At 35.2% G+C, this 13492-nt stretch overlaps 1 protein-coding gene across 7 annotated transcripts in view; it reads right to left on the bottom strand.

The window, feature by feature from the left end:
* Positions 1-13492, bottom strand: part of HMCN1 (hemicentin 1) — a 667703-nt gene that overhangs the window by 64884 nt on the left and 589327 nt on the right. For all 7 annotated transcript variants that reach the window (XM_074322404.1, XM_074322402.1, XM_074322401.1 and 4 more), the window contains 4 exons: positions 9336-9532; positions 6011-6092; positions 4494-4630; positions 750-891 (listed from right to left, as the gene is read on the bottom strand). In XM_074322404.1, coding sequence (XP_074178505.1) covers positions 750-891; positions 4494-4630; positions 6011-6092; positions 9336-9532 — 558 coding nt within the window. The remainder of the gene's footprint in view (positions 1-749; positions 892-4493; positions 4631-6010; positions 6093-9335; positions 9533-13492) is intronic.

Genomic DNA, 13492 nt, shown 5'->3' with positions numbered 1-13492 from the left:
GGCTTGAATAAAAATCAGTTCTGGTCTGATGCAAATTCAAGATGATATGTCTTATTTCTCTTTGGCCAAATATTGGTCAGAGAATGTTAACACTGGCACAACTTCACTTTAAATAAAGAACAGAAAGTGGGCTGTTATAAAAAAAAAGCACATCTGTGATTAATCATGCAAGTTTCAGAGCATGTATTTTATTAATCATTGAGTACATATGGGAATACAAAACCTGAATTTTAATTTTAGTATCAGAGATATTAGTTGTGTGGGTCACCCAATATCCTGTGAAGTTTCATATATTAAAAAGCCAAAGGGACTGTTTTAAGGAAAAGTCTGTATTATCTTCCTGAAATTTGGCAAATTTTAGGGTTTAGATTTTATATTTGAGAAAATTACAGACAGTCTCTGTCTAGCACATGTGTACTCAAACACCAATATCACTAAAGGTGAACTAAATAATGGGCCGATTGTTATCTGGAGATTTAGGGTATTAACTTCCTTAATGGCGCTGATCTGAATGACACAGAACATCAGGATATGCCTACCAAATGGATATGTATTATCCTCTAAGATAGAGTAATGTATCTTTATTTATTTTTTAAAATTAAGTGAATTTGAATATAGCTATAATACAAATACTATATGTTGTCTTTTTCAAAAGAAATAAGATAACCACAATTAATTTAGTGTGCTCATCTCTTAGAAAGCCCTTAGCTAAATTTTTAAGTTGTGAAACAATGCTTAATTTTTCTTACCATTCACAGTGAGAAAAAATTCTCTTGTAGTCTTTCCTGCAATGTTGCTGGCAACACAGGTATAATTTGCTGTATCGCCTAGATCTGCATTATTAATTTGCAGGTATCTCCCTCCAGATAAGATTCGTACTCGAGGTGTTGCCTGGATTCAGCAAGGACAATTTATCACGAAAACGACAGGAAAAGGAAATAAAATATTACTTTATAACATCAAAATTACAGTGAACTGTATAGTGCCTGTCTTTCAGTATGCTTTGTCTGCTTCCCCCACCATTATCTTAGTTTCAAAAACCCTTAGAAACTATTTCTATGAGTGTGGTTAAGGCAAGGGCATAATAAATGTCCCCAGTTCTCCTGGCCACAATGATCCACTGGAGGGAGGATGGTCCTGTGACTGAGGTTGGGCACATAGCGCCCTCTGCAGGACTTTGCTGCAAGTGTTGGGGAATAAGGCACGGTTTTTTTCACTAGAATCACTGGTGACCTAAGCTTGGTGGCAGTCTTATTACCACGTGGACACAGCCTGTTCTTAAAACTCGAGCAGACCTGAGATTCGAAGGAAGCACACAGATGCTTAATTACATGATTAGAGCCTCTGGATCTAGCAATGCGTAAGCTTAAATTCATATATTGTAACTAATAAATACCTCTTTTTTTCTTTTTCATTTAAGTTGGTTTGAGTTTGAATTCTGTCACTTACAACTGAAAGCTTCCTGATTAGTAAATTAATGTAACTTTGGTTAACTTATAGAAAACAATTATTCTTTACCTTTTTAAAAATAAGTAAATAAATGATTTTAGTCTAAAAATGTTTGTTAAGCATTTATTTTGTATCCAGACATGGAACTAAGAATGATGAAAATATAGAGACAATTAAATTTAAACTGTGCTATTTAGTCCAATTGGGGAAATAGTAATAAACAAATAATTTTGTATTAGGTTGGTGCAGAAGAAATGTGGCTTTTGCAATTTTTTTTTAACCTTTTAAACCTCACCTACTTTTGCACCAACCTAATATAAATTTAAATGAATGATGCTCATAATTATTAAGAAATGCCAGGTAGCATCATAGACTGATATTTTCTGGTTGTGTCTAAGACGGTACTTCAGAAAGAGCCCAAATAAGACTTTTCTATCATATAGACTCTGTCCCAGGTAGGTATATATTTCTAATGAAAAAAGTTGTTCACACTAAAATATGCAGTCAGGTCCATTTATTTTAAAAGTCCACAGATTTTTTTCTAGGGGTTATTAGTGATAATTTTTTTTTTTTTTAACCTCTGATGAGAATAAGTGATTTCTTAAACATTCATGGCAAGTTCTTTGAAACATATTTGAATTTTCATGTAGGCATAGCGGAGCTTTAGGTTAACAAAAATTTTCAGAGTTGATTTTTATATCTTTCTTCTATAAACATCACTAAATTCTGCTAACTTACTAACTCTTACTACAATTTTCTTTGGTTCTCTTCCCATTTACCATCAGTGATTCTTCCAAAGTCGACTTCTTTCCTCAGAGAGAACCTCATTCTCGTCTGGTGACCTTGTTTTCCTACTCCACTGCGAAAATCAAAGCCCCAGGCCTGCAATTTTCTCCTCTCCTCTCATATACAAACACAGTCGTCATTTCTATGTTCCCATTTCTGTGAGAAAAGGTCAGTCCTCTGTCCAAGGCTAATCTCTTCACCTGTGACCAGGGTACCATTCCTTTCCCATCCAACGCACTTGGCCTTATAAATTTCTCTTTCTCTCTCTCCTACATCATCAATCTCTTTCATTAAATAAACATGTATGAATCTCTGTTATATTTAGACAAATAGTCCACAATTATTTCTACTTCCTCTTAACACCCCTAACAACTGTAACCTGTCTTCTACTTTCATGGCTCTGTTAAAGAACCATTGTTCAGATCTTTAGTCACTTCCGTGTATTGCCAAAGCCAAAGGACACAACTTAATTTGTATCCTAATGTGGCTGGTTAACCACGCCTTCCCTTTTCCTTGGCTTTCAGGACACCAAGCTCTCCTATGGTTTATTCTATTCTTCGAGTCCTCCTTCTCAATCCCATTCATTTTCTCTTCTTCCTTTGCTCACCTTGCAACTGTCAATATTGCCTTAGGCTTTAGTCTCATACACTGGGCTTCACACTGTAATCTTTCTTTCTGGCCGACCTAATGCAAACCTAAGGCTTCAATAACATGCTCTACCATGGGGACTACCAAATCAAAATTTTTTTATGAATTATGGACCCATATTCCTTAATGCTTTTTAGAATCTCCACTTGGATAGTGTAAACGTATTTCAAACTCAAAACATCTAAACCTGAACTCATCTTTATTTTCCCACAACTGGGAAACTCACTCTGTCCTAATAGCCACATCAATTGGTCACATCTAGGATTAGCGTAAACTTCTCCATTCATTCAGTTGCTACATGAACACCGAATGGACTAGAGTGAAATGAACACCTGGGAGGCAAGACTATGCATGAAGGGCCTTGTGAGCTAAGCTGGGCAGTCTAACCTGAATCCTGAAATCTATGGGGAATCTATCAAATAATTTTCATCAAGTTCTACTTCAGCTGTACTAAGCTACTTTTCCTCTCATGGCTTTGGACATGCCATTATCTGTGATTGAAATTACCTTCTTTCTTACCCAACATGTACCCATCAGTTAAAAACAAATTCACCCTTTCTAAGAGGCTCCCCAGGCTGTTCCTTACCCTTAAGCCTGAGTGACTTGCTTCTTCTCTGTCTTTCCATAAAATGCCATACATCTCTTTAACATATAATTTATCAGCATTATCCACTGTATAATCTGATTTACTTCTGTATCTTTTCAAACAGTCTGTGAGCTCCTTGAGAGTTAAGACTACTCTCAGTAGCAATCACAGCACCTAGTATTATATAGCAAGCACACAATAAATAGAGAAACTGAGGCACAACACTGAGGGTTAAGTGATATACATGATGATTTAACATGTAACTCACTCTCAGAATCCAATCTCTCTCTGTTTGGTGATTGGTGTGGTTTGCTGGTGGTGGAAGTCTTTCTGCCTTAGGTGTTAGGGGACATCATCTTTTATAATAAGGCACAGTGTACCATAATAGGCTATACCAACTAACAGGATGAGGAAGAACAAAGGAGGGAAAACAAGATAACTACTAGCATAAGGACAATTAGAAGAACATTCAAAGTCAAGACCGAGCCAACCCTAAAAGACTACTTAGGAGCCCGGGCTGTCAGGCTCAGTGACAACAGACAGTTATCAGCTGAGCATGGGAAGCTTTAGAGAGTCAGTGATATGTTCTTCCAGAACACCAGTTCTAGACTCATGATAGTTCAATTACCCTTGACATCCAGGGAAATTTAGGAACAGGTTTGCTGTAGAGACTTGGCAGGACAGGTCAGTTCTTTTGAGACTCTGAAGGTTTCTTCTCTCTCAAGTAAAGAAATAGCTGAGTGTTTCAAATCCAACTTTAATCCGTGGGTTCCAGGAGATACATACTAAGGCCAATTTACAGAGTATCTGAATCAAAATACCTGTTGTTTGACCCAGAACCAGTTGCTAACTACCCTATTAAAGACTGAGAAAAGAAAGAGGCCCATCAAAGGACCCTGTACCCACCTCTGCAATGTTAAATAACTAGTAGCCTGGTGCTGTTTGGTTTTGTCTACCTAACAAAGACTCCATAGATGATTTTTTTTTTTTTTCCTCAAAATGAATCTGTGGAACTTAGATTTACCTGTAACCGTTCTCCATTTTTAAGCCAGGTGATTACAGGTGGGGGCACTGCATCTGATTTGCACTCCAGTGTCACTTGTCTGTTCCGTAACACAGTGAAATCCTGGGACTCATCAGTTCCAGCAATATTGGGTGGTACTGGGTGTGAGAACAAATATGTAATAGGCTTTCAATAAACGAGATGTAAAATGGTCTGAATTAAAATAGTTCAACAAATGTTGGTTCTGTTATACGCAATAAAACGCATAAACTTAAAACATTACTCTTTGAATTTATAGTACGAATGATTACAAATAGTGGCATGTGTTTTTACTTTACTCCATACTTTCACATACATTAAGTGACAAAATTCTTCCCACAACCACATGAATGAAAGGATAAGTAATATAATCACATCAATATCACCATTTAACAGGTAAAGCAACTACGGCAAAAAGAAGGGATTCCATGTCCAGAAATGCACTGGGTAATGATTTTCTCTGAACATGGAGACTTAAAAACTATTAAATTAGGGTCTGTTCATCTAAATATACAGAGATATCTATTTTTTCTTAATATGCAGAAATGTATCTTTTTAGTGTAACTCATAATACACAATTTACATGTCAATCAGTGGCAGGTCTAATTTGTGTTTAGGGCTGACAGGGGGAGAGCACTCCTATATTACACAACCCCTGCAGTTTGCACTGCTTAGTCATTTAAGCTGAGAGTGAGATAAAAAGCTTCTGTTTAGTTTTTTAAATTTTCCTTTCCATAAAGAGTAATTCCCATTTTTATGCCCGAGTCTAACTAACTGGCCCAACTTTTCTAGAAAGTAATATGGCCTTAAATGTGTGTGTGTGTGTGTGTGTGTGTGTGTGTGTGTGTGTGTGTGTGTAAACAAGTAAGAAATTTCATTTACAGAAATTTATCAAAATAAAATAATTAAGAAAATAGGTCAACATGTATGCACAAGGTTGTCTATAACAGTGTTGCTTATATTGGTGAAAATACAGAAACAGCCTAAACAAACAAAAATAGGGAATGAATTAAATAAATGATGGCATTTCATTAAATGAAATACTATGTAATCACTAAAAAATAATTTTATAAAAATGTATTTTTTGACATGAAAACATGTTCACCATACCATCAAGTGAGATTAAAAACAAGTTGAATACTATATGCTGTACGATTGCATTTCTGTAACAAAATATTAATATGCAAAATGGTCTTATCTTGTGATTTTTCCCTGTGGTGAGATAATTTTTATTATATTTTTATCATAATTTATAGTCTATGATTTTAAATCAATAAATATGATTATTTGTGCAGGAACAAAACAAATAACAAGCCCACTGAACTATTCCTGAAAAGCAATGGATCAGTCAAATAAAAGAATCAGATTTGCAAAACATGTATCTCCTAACGTATAAACATATATTATGAATTGCTATGGAGTTGCTCCATGTTCCATATTTATGGCTTCTAATTAGGTATTAGGATATGATGGACTGCAGAACACTTTGCCAAATTTACCATGCACTCTCACTAAATATTCTTTATCATCGTCTCCTGCAGGGCTGGATGCCAGGCATGTATATCTTCCCGTATCTTCCACCTACAAAATCCGAATAAGTGAATTACACAGTGTTATCATGTTGGTTTTGGTGATGAGAATAAATAACCACTAGAAAGAATTTAAATGTGTCACACAACGCAAGATTTCATTAAGATTGCATGATAATTAAATTTTAATAAACTGTTTTAACATTTGTGATTTGCACTCTGATAGCAAGCATTGCTTGGCATCTCTATTATATGTAAATCTACATTTTAACAGGGTTTCAATATTTGATCTCAGAATGTTTGCATGTTAAGTATATTTAATGATCTCAGAAAAGACACATATATATAGGACCTAGCACTACACATGACAGATTAAATACTCAATGTTTTTGAAGAAATAAGAACTTATAGATTTGAATTGTAGACTGAAAAGTTCAATCAGAGCCTTCATGAAAAAAAATTAAATAAAATACCAGGTCATTTACATAAAGCACATTAATACCATATTTTGAATTTACTTTTGATATATGTGGTGAAACAAAAGGGCTATGTTATGTAATTTGGCTGTAAATAGGATCAGACGGATAGCAAAATCTACTATTTTCTAACTAAAACCAGAAGCAGTTCTTTAAAAATCCTCATGCAGTTTCCACTGGAAGCGTTAGTCTTCATTCATGTTTGATGTTGTGTTAACATGGCCCATGCTTATGTACATATAAAGTACACTTCGGAAAATAGATGCTTTTATTACTGTGAAAAATGTATTTTGGAAAAGTAGAATATCTTGTTTGAATTTATTTTACTACTTGAACATGTTTAGTATATTGGGAATTTTTAAATTCTTATATTCAAAACTGATTTTATAGGTTATGGAAAAACTTTTTGCTAGGCTGCAAAAACTCCTTTGAAAAAATTTAAGACCCGTACGTTAAGGTTAGTATGTTTGGAAAAATACTTAAACACAGCTTGAGAAGAATGGTATTCACACAGTCCTTCAATTAAGAATTTAAAATGATGTGCTACTGCCTAGAGAATAATTTCTGAATTTCTCATCATATCGTTAAAACCCCTGAAAGTCAACTCTTGCCTACCAACTCAATTTATTCCCAAATGATGTTTTCTCTTAGCCAAAGTTGAACGATCATTAATGACTACTCTTAAATCTTGCCTCTTTAAAGAACTATTTCCTGACAAGGTATGCCCTTCGGGATATCAGTAGTCATTATCTGTAGCAACATTTTCTAAAATATATTCCATTAATAGAGTTCAAAAATTATAGTGAATCATTTTTTTAGTATAAAATTTTGCAGTTCTTGACATGCATTATGGCTCACAAAGGAGGAGAAGGTACAGTACGTAAAGTCTTCCAAATCAATTTGGTCATAGAACTTTTCCCTCTTTGGAATAAATCACAGACAAGTGTTTGATGAAAGATGTCTTAGGAAACTTTTGTTTCTACCACACAATTTGGAATTTGTAAAACAGACATTATGTGACAGGCAAACTATATGTTTTATATATACACACACACACACACACACATATATATATACACATATATATATAAAAGCCAAAGTTCAAATACGTAAAATATAATTTAGTAAGTGCCATAACAGAGATGTGTCCAAAATGCTATGAAAACCCAGAGGAGTAGAGGAAACAGGAATAGTCTTTGTACTTGATAATATTTAATTTTTCACTTCTATAATGTTTTTAATGGTTTTGTTATTTCTTTTCCTAATTTTATCATACACGTAGTTTTATTTCTCCTAGACAAGTGGAAACTTCTTGAAGGCTGAGAAATGTCTTATATGTTATGTTTGTATCCGCTACGATAGCTAGAACATGTGGTCACCATTTAACACTCTATGGAATCTTTGTCTTATTGGGTTATAACCCAACTTTTCATTCTTTCATTTAAGACCTACCGTAAAGTAACTTTAATCTTCCCCTCAAGCTTTATTTACCATGATTCTTTTATATTTACGATTCCTTTCTACATTTATGATTTCAATTCCACATACTTTCCTGTCTTCATACAACATTCTTTTGCTTTCGTTTTGGTCTGTTGAACTTATAACATTCAAGGGTTTTGATTCAGAAAGTGGTCTGATAGTTTGACTCGTGTTTTCTCTGGGCTAAGGCAATGTTTGATGGAGAGAAGACGGGAACGGAAAGTGTGCTCTCCTTGCTGTTAGACAGAAGAACTGTGCTTTGTTCCACTGGCTAAGCTTTGGAACCAGACCCAGGATTGAGACCCAGCTCCATCTCTGAGCAGCGGTAAGTCCTTGGCGGGCAAGTACTTACTCTCTCTGGGTCTGTTTCTGGATTGGTAGACTGGGGCTAAGACATCACCTCACAGAGTTGTTATGAAGGTCACAAGTGTGATAGAGTCCATAGGTGAACATAGGACTGACACAATTTATAATCCTCAGCTCTCTTTTTCTAGTTCCCTTTCCTTCCTCTTTCCTCAGTGAAAACGCACATGAAATATGATTAAATGATGTATTATTCTATTTTTAAAGGGATGATGACTATAATAACAATCATAGCAGTATCAACAATTCTTTCTAACTCGATTTTAGCCTCACTCCATGCCTGTGGCATCCGACTAAGCACGTCATGTTAGATTATCTCTAAATCCCCAAGTAGATGAGTTAGACATTGTTACTACTTTTAACCTCAGTTTACAGATGAGGGCAATGGGGTACGACAGATAATATTTGTAACATAAGGTTTGCCTTTGTTAATAGAACAGAAGAGTGTTACATAAGACAGAGCTCAGACATACTTTTCTTTTAATATATTCCTGAATAATTTCCTTAAATACAACATAAAAGAAGTCAATTTTATTGAATTGTTCTTATTTTGAAAAATTGTGTCTCTTCCGATTTTCATGTCTGGTAGTTCGTTTTGGAGATCAACAGTGCTCTTTGAGGCTTCATATGAATGTATGTTGAATTGCTTTTTGCTAGTCCGTAAAGGGCTACCTGACACAAATTAAGAGTTTCAGGAAATATACTGTCACTTATTGCACTGTGAAAACCTGCAAAAATTAATGTGTCCTGCTTTCTTCCATGTTTAATATGACAATGCCATTTCTTCTTTTTTAGTCATGTTACCTTGTAAGTGTCTACCCAGTCACATATATCATAGAATCAATCTACCCTTGCTAGATTTACAGAGATCTGTGATATATTTGGATTAGAAGAAATAGTTTCTCCAACATTTCTCTTATATTAGCAAGTGAGAAGTTTAACCTAGGGTAAAATAATCGTATGAACTTTGAACTTACCTGACTACTAGATATTCGAAGAACCTCTCCTCCTCCAAGAGTTTGTACCTGATCCGTCTGTGGAAGGGGCCGTCCATCTTTCATCCAGGAAATTTTAGGAGCGGGGATTCCAGAAGCAATACAGGTAAGTTCAAGTGGATTATTAACAATCACTGATATTTCTATTGGTTCTTCAGATCCATTGATATGAGGTGGCTCTATTTAAAGGAAATTAAAAACAATAGTTGGGGTTGTTTGTAAAATACTACTGACTAGCAAAACTTTAAAAAGAAAATCCAACTCAAATTTATGGTTCATATGATATAAATTGATTAGAATAAGGATACCAAAATGATAATTACTAGAGGTTATTACTACTTGTCACTGGCACTATTTTAAAAGAGGTGGTCCCTGACTATGATAGATTACAAAGCAAATGGCAAGCCATTACAAGGTAATAACTCAGCAATTGGCATTCAGATAATTGGAGCAGTCTCACCCAACTGTGGAGACTTGAAAACAATGAAAACAATACCCATCTTGTAACATTTTTAAAGTGAGGTACTTAAACATAGTAGTATGTTTTTGTACCTTTTAAATACCTATTGTTTCTACGAAAGCAACAGTCCAATGCTATGGAATTTTGCTATCACCTTTCCCATGCAGAACTTTAAGAGGAAACAATGACTAAGCAAAAGAAAAAACAGTATTTGGAGACTATTTCTGCAAAAAACACATTTGTTATATCTGGGCAGAAATACTTTCCTTTTTTTGTTGTTATTTATACTTCTAAATTATCTTTCTCAAGGGGATGTTAAGGAATCTAGACATTTGAAAGAAATAAGGCTTCTTAGTCCAACTATTTCTAAGTTTAGGAATCCCTTTAAAACAGACTTCTCTTACAATGATCATTCAAGTTTTCTATGAACATTTCCAGCTTACTGTTTCCTAGGGCAGCCAAAGTTGCTGTTGGACAGCTCCAAATATTAGCTGTTTTTGTTGTTGTTGTTGTTGTTGTTTTTTGTTTTTCTTTTGTTTTGTTTTTTCAGTCAGGCACATAATTTACAACAGAGGCTCACAGCAGAGGATCTGGAGTCAAACAGCCTGAGTTTGAATCTTGGCTCCAAAAATTATTAGGGTAATGGATTCGGGCAAATCTCAAAATAAGGACAGTACTATTATTTAACTAATAGATTGTTGTGAGGATTCAATGAGATAATCTATAAACTACATTTCTTTTGTGTTTCTGAATGTTTTATTTTATAATTAAAGGTTTCTAAAAAGTTATTACTACTACAGTGTCCACTACAGCTGTTGGTACTTTCATTAAAACCAGCCTCCTAAAAATTTCTACCTAGGGTCCTCATTTTCCTTTCTGGAAAAAAAGAGAATATGTTAAATCTGTATTCGTTTTTAGATTATAATTAAGAAGTCAGGCAAAATACATTTTCTTAAGTGCATTTTAGATTGATTCAAGATTTCTTGCTTTAAAAGATTTGTGTCTCCATGTTGCTTAGTGAATTAAATAAAAACTCTACATTCCAGCTTCCAGGGTTTCTATAACATGGCCACAATCTACCCTTATCATATTATCTACTTTTAATATACTTATATGTAACCTAGACTTTAAGTTAGACTAATTCTCTCCTTCAACAAGTCCAGTCCTTTCTTGTTCTATGGCTTTACTAATGCTATTCCTTCCAGTGGAACACCCTCCAATAGCCCCATCTCATCAATGAGCAAGTTCAAGTACTACAAAGGTCACATTTATGTTGTTAAATTCATTTGTCAAAACCATAAATCTTTTCTTCATTCTTTCAACCAACTATAAAATTTCTATCCCTTTTAATTTCCATAGCATGTTGTTTGTATCACTCAAAAGCACTTATCTGGTTGGCCATTTGACTACGGTTCATTCTTTATTCCTCTCACTTATTGGTTATTTACTATGGGTCAGTCATTGTGGATAGAAAGATTAATTAGGCATGGTCTTTATCCTCAAAAGCTTATCGTCACTAGACTAAAAGCAACAACATTATCAACAGCGACAACAGAAACATGTTCCCAGCTGGTTCAGTCCCCAGGCATCAGATCAGTGATTGTGAATGACTGCACTCTGTGTCTTGTCTGTATGTCTTGTACTTTGGGTAACGTAGGAATTGTCCATACCCCGATGACTCCAGAACTTATATTTCCAGCCTAGATCTCTCTTCTGAGCTTCAGACCCATAAATTTAATTATTAAACATTTTCAGTGATATGTTTGCAAACTAGTTTAAACTCAACACGTATTCAATCTGAACCTATTACCTCATTCTTCAAACCCTGGTCCTTTTCCAGCGTTCCCTGCATGTATGTGACGGATCCATCAATCATTCAGTCACATGAACCGGAAAGTAGGAGTCATCCTTGATAACGTCTTCATCATCCCCCTAGGTTCAAATCCAGAACTAATTCCTAATACTTCTACCTACAATTATTTCCAGAATACATCTTTTTCTCTCACCGCCATCACTAATCTGAGCAACAAAACCAGTTTTTTGCACTAATATTTCCTTCTTCCTGGCTGCAGGCGCTTACCCATTATTGTTATTATTATAATTATATTTTGTATCAACAGTCTCCGATTTTGTTGGGGTTGTCAATGTACTAAAAACTACATTCCCTACTATCTTTAGTAGAGTAAATGGAGTGGCATGTGAAGATTCTGACCCATGAGCTATAAGTGGAAGTGGTTGTGTGGGGCTTCTAAGAAAGTCCCTCAAGTTCTATGCCCTTCTTATTTTTCCTGCTCCATTGTTGCATCTAGTGATGCTCAGGTGAGCCGACAATGCATGATCACTAAACAACTATGATAGAAAGGCCAAAACTATGCTGTGGAAATGAACTGTGTATATACTTCTGGGAAGAACAAATTAAATCATTTCTTCCATTAAGCACTAATCAGTATAGTACAAGTCCTGGTTCTGTACTGTATTTTATATGTAACACATATGCTTTAATATTTTAATGTTCGTGCGTTAATCTTTTCAAATTGTTTAACCACTTTGCTGCTAAGATTTTGCCAACCCGTCCCCATTTTTTCCTTTACAATGTTAAACAAATTTCTTCATTAAAAACTATGGTGATAAAAACAACAATAACAACAACAACAAAAACCCCACAAAACTGGTGAACCAACGCAACTGCTGCTTCCCTTCGGACACCTCACTCTGCAAGAACAACAAAGGTTCTTTGTTTAAGTTGTCATACATTTAGATGTCCTCTTATTCCCAAACATAATTCCTAATAATCTACTCTTGTCCTGCTCCGAGGAGCTCTCCACTTTGCAGTCAGAGTGGTCTTTTCAAACTGCAACTCTACTCATGGCATTCCACTTAGTAGCACTCCTAATGGTTTTCCATTGTTCTAGGATGAAATCCAAAATTCTTAATGTGGTCAAAAAACCCTTCGTAGCCTGGGCCCTGTCAAAAAACCCTAGCTTTAATTATATGACTTTTCTCATTTGCTTTCAGTATTCTCGCCAAACTGGACTTTTCAGAACCACTAATACACCATGACACCTCCCACCATGTGGATAGAATTAAGTTGAAAATAGCAGTTCCCCAAATTAGGACATTTACATTCACTTTCTGAGTGTAGCACCGATTCAAGTGAAGAGTTTTTCAGGTTTTAATGGAATTAGCTTTCAACAGATGCCGAAATGCAGAAACTTCTCATCTTTCTGCTGAGCCAGTTTTCAAGTCTGTTTTAAGAAAATATTATCTTTATCGAGCCTTCAGCTGTGAAGGCTGCTCTTTGTAAACTACTAACAATAGGTGTTATTTTTCTCCTTCACTTTCTACATCCAGAAATGCACTGTGTTTTTGTTTCTGAGTTTGTGAATTCCTAGAGGGGTTTTCCTTTTCTCTTTCCCTACTGCCATATTCTGGACCAGGCCTCTGCATTTTCCTGGCCGCCTGTATGAATACAACAGACTCTTCAATTCATTCTTCACTCTGTCATCAGAGGGATTATTTTTTTGGAAATGAAATCTGATTGTAACACATCCTGCTTAAGCTTCTTCTATTGCCTTTGTAATGAGGTCCAAATTCTCTAAAATGTTCCCAAGGCTCTCAGTTTGGCTTCTGCCCATATGTTTTTCAGTCTTGTCTCTTGCTACTCTTCCTTTCCCACTCA

Source organism: Rhinolophus sinicus, linkage group LG17, assembly GCF_036562045.2.
Source record: "Rhinolophus sinicus isolate RSC01 linkage group LG17, ASM3656204v1, whole genome shotgun sequence".
NCBI lineage: Eukaryota > Metazoa > Chordata > Mammalia > Chiroptera > Rhinolophidae > Rhinolophus > Rhinolophus sinicus.
Note: the sequence above shows the minus strand (reverse complement) of the source record. Positions and strands in the feature narration are given on the sequence as shown.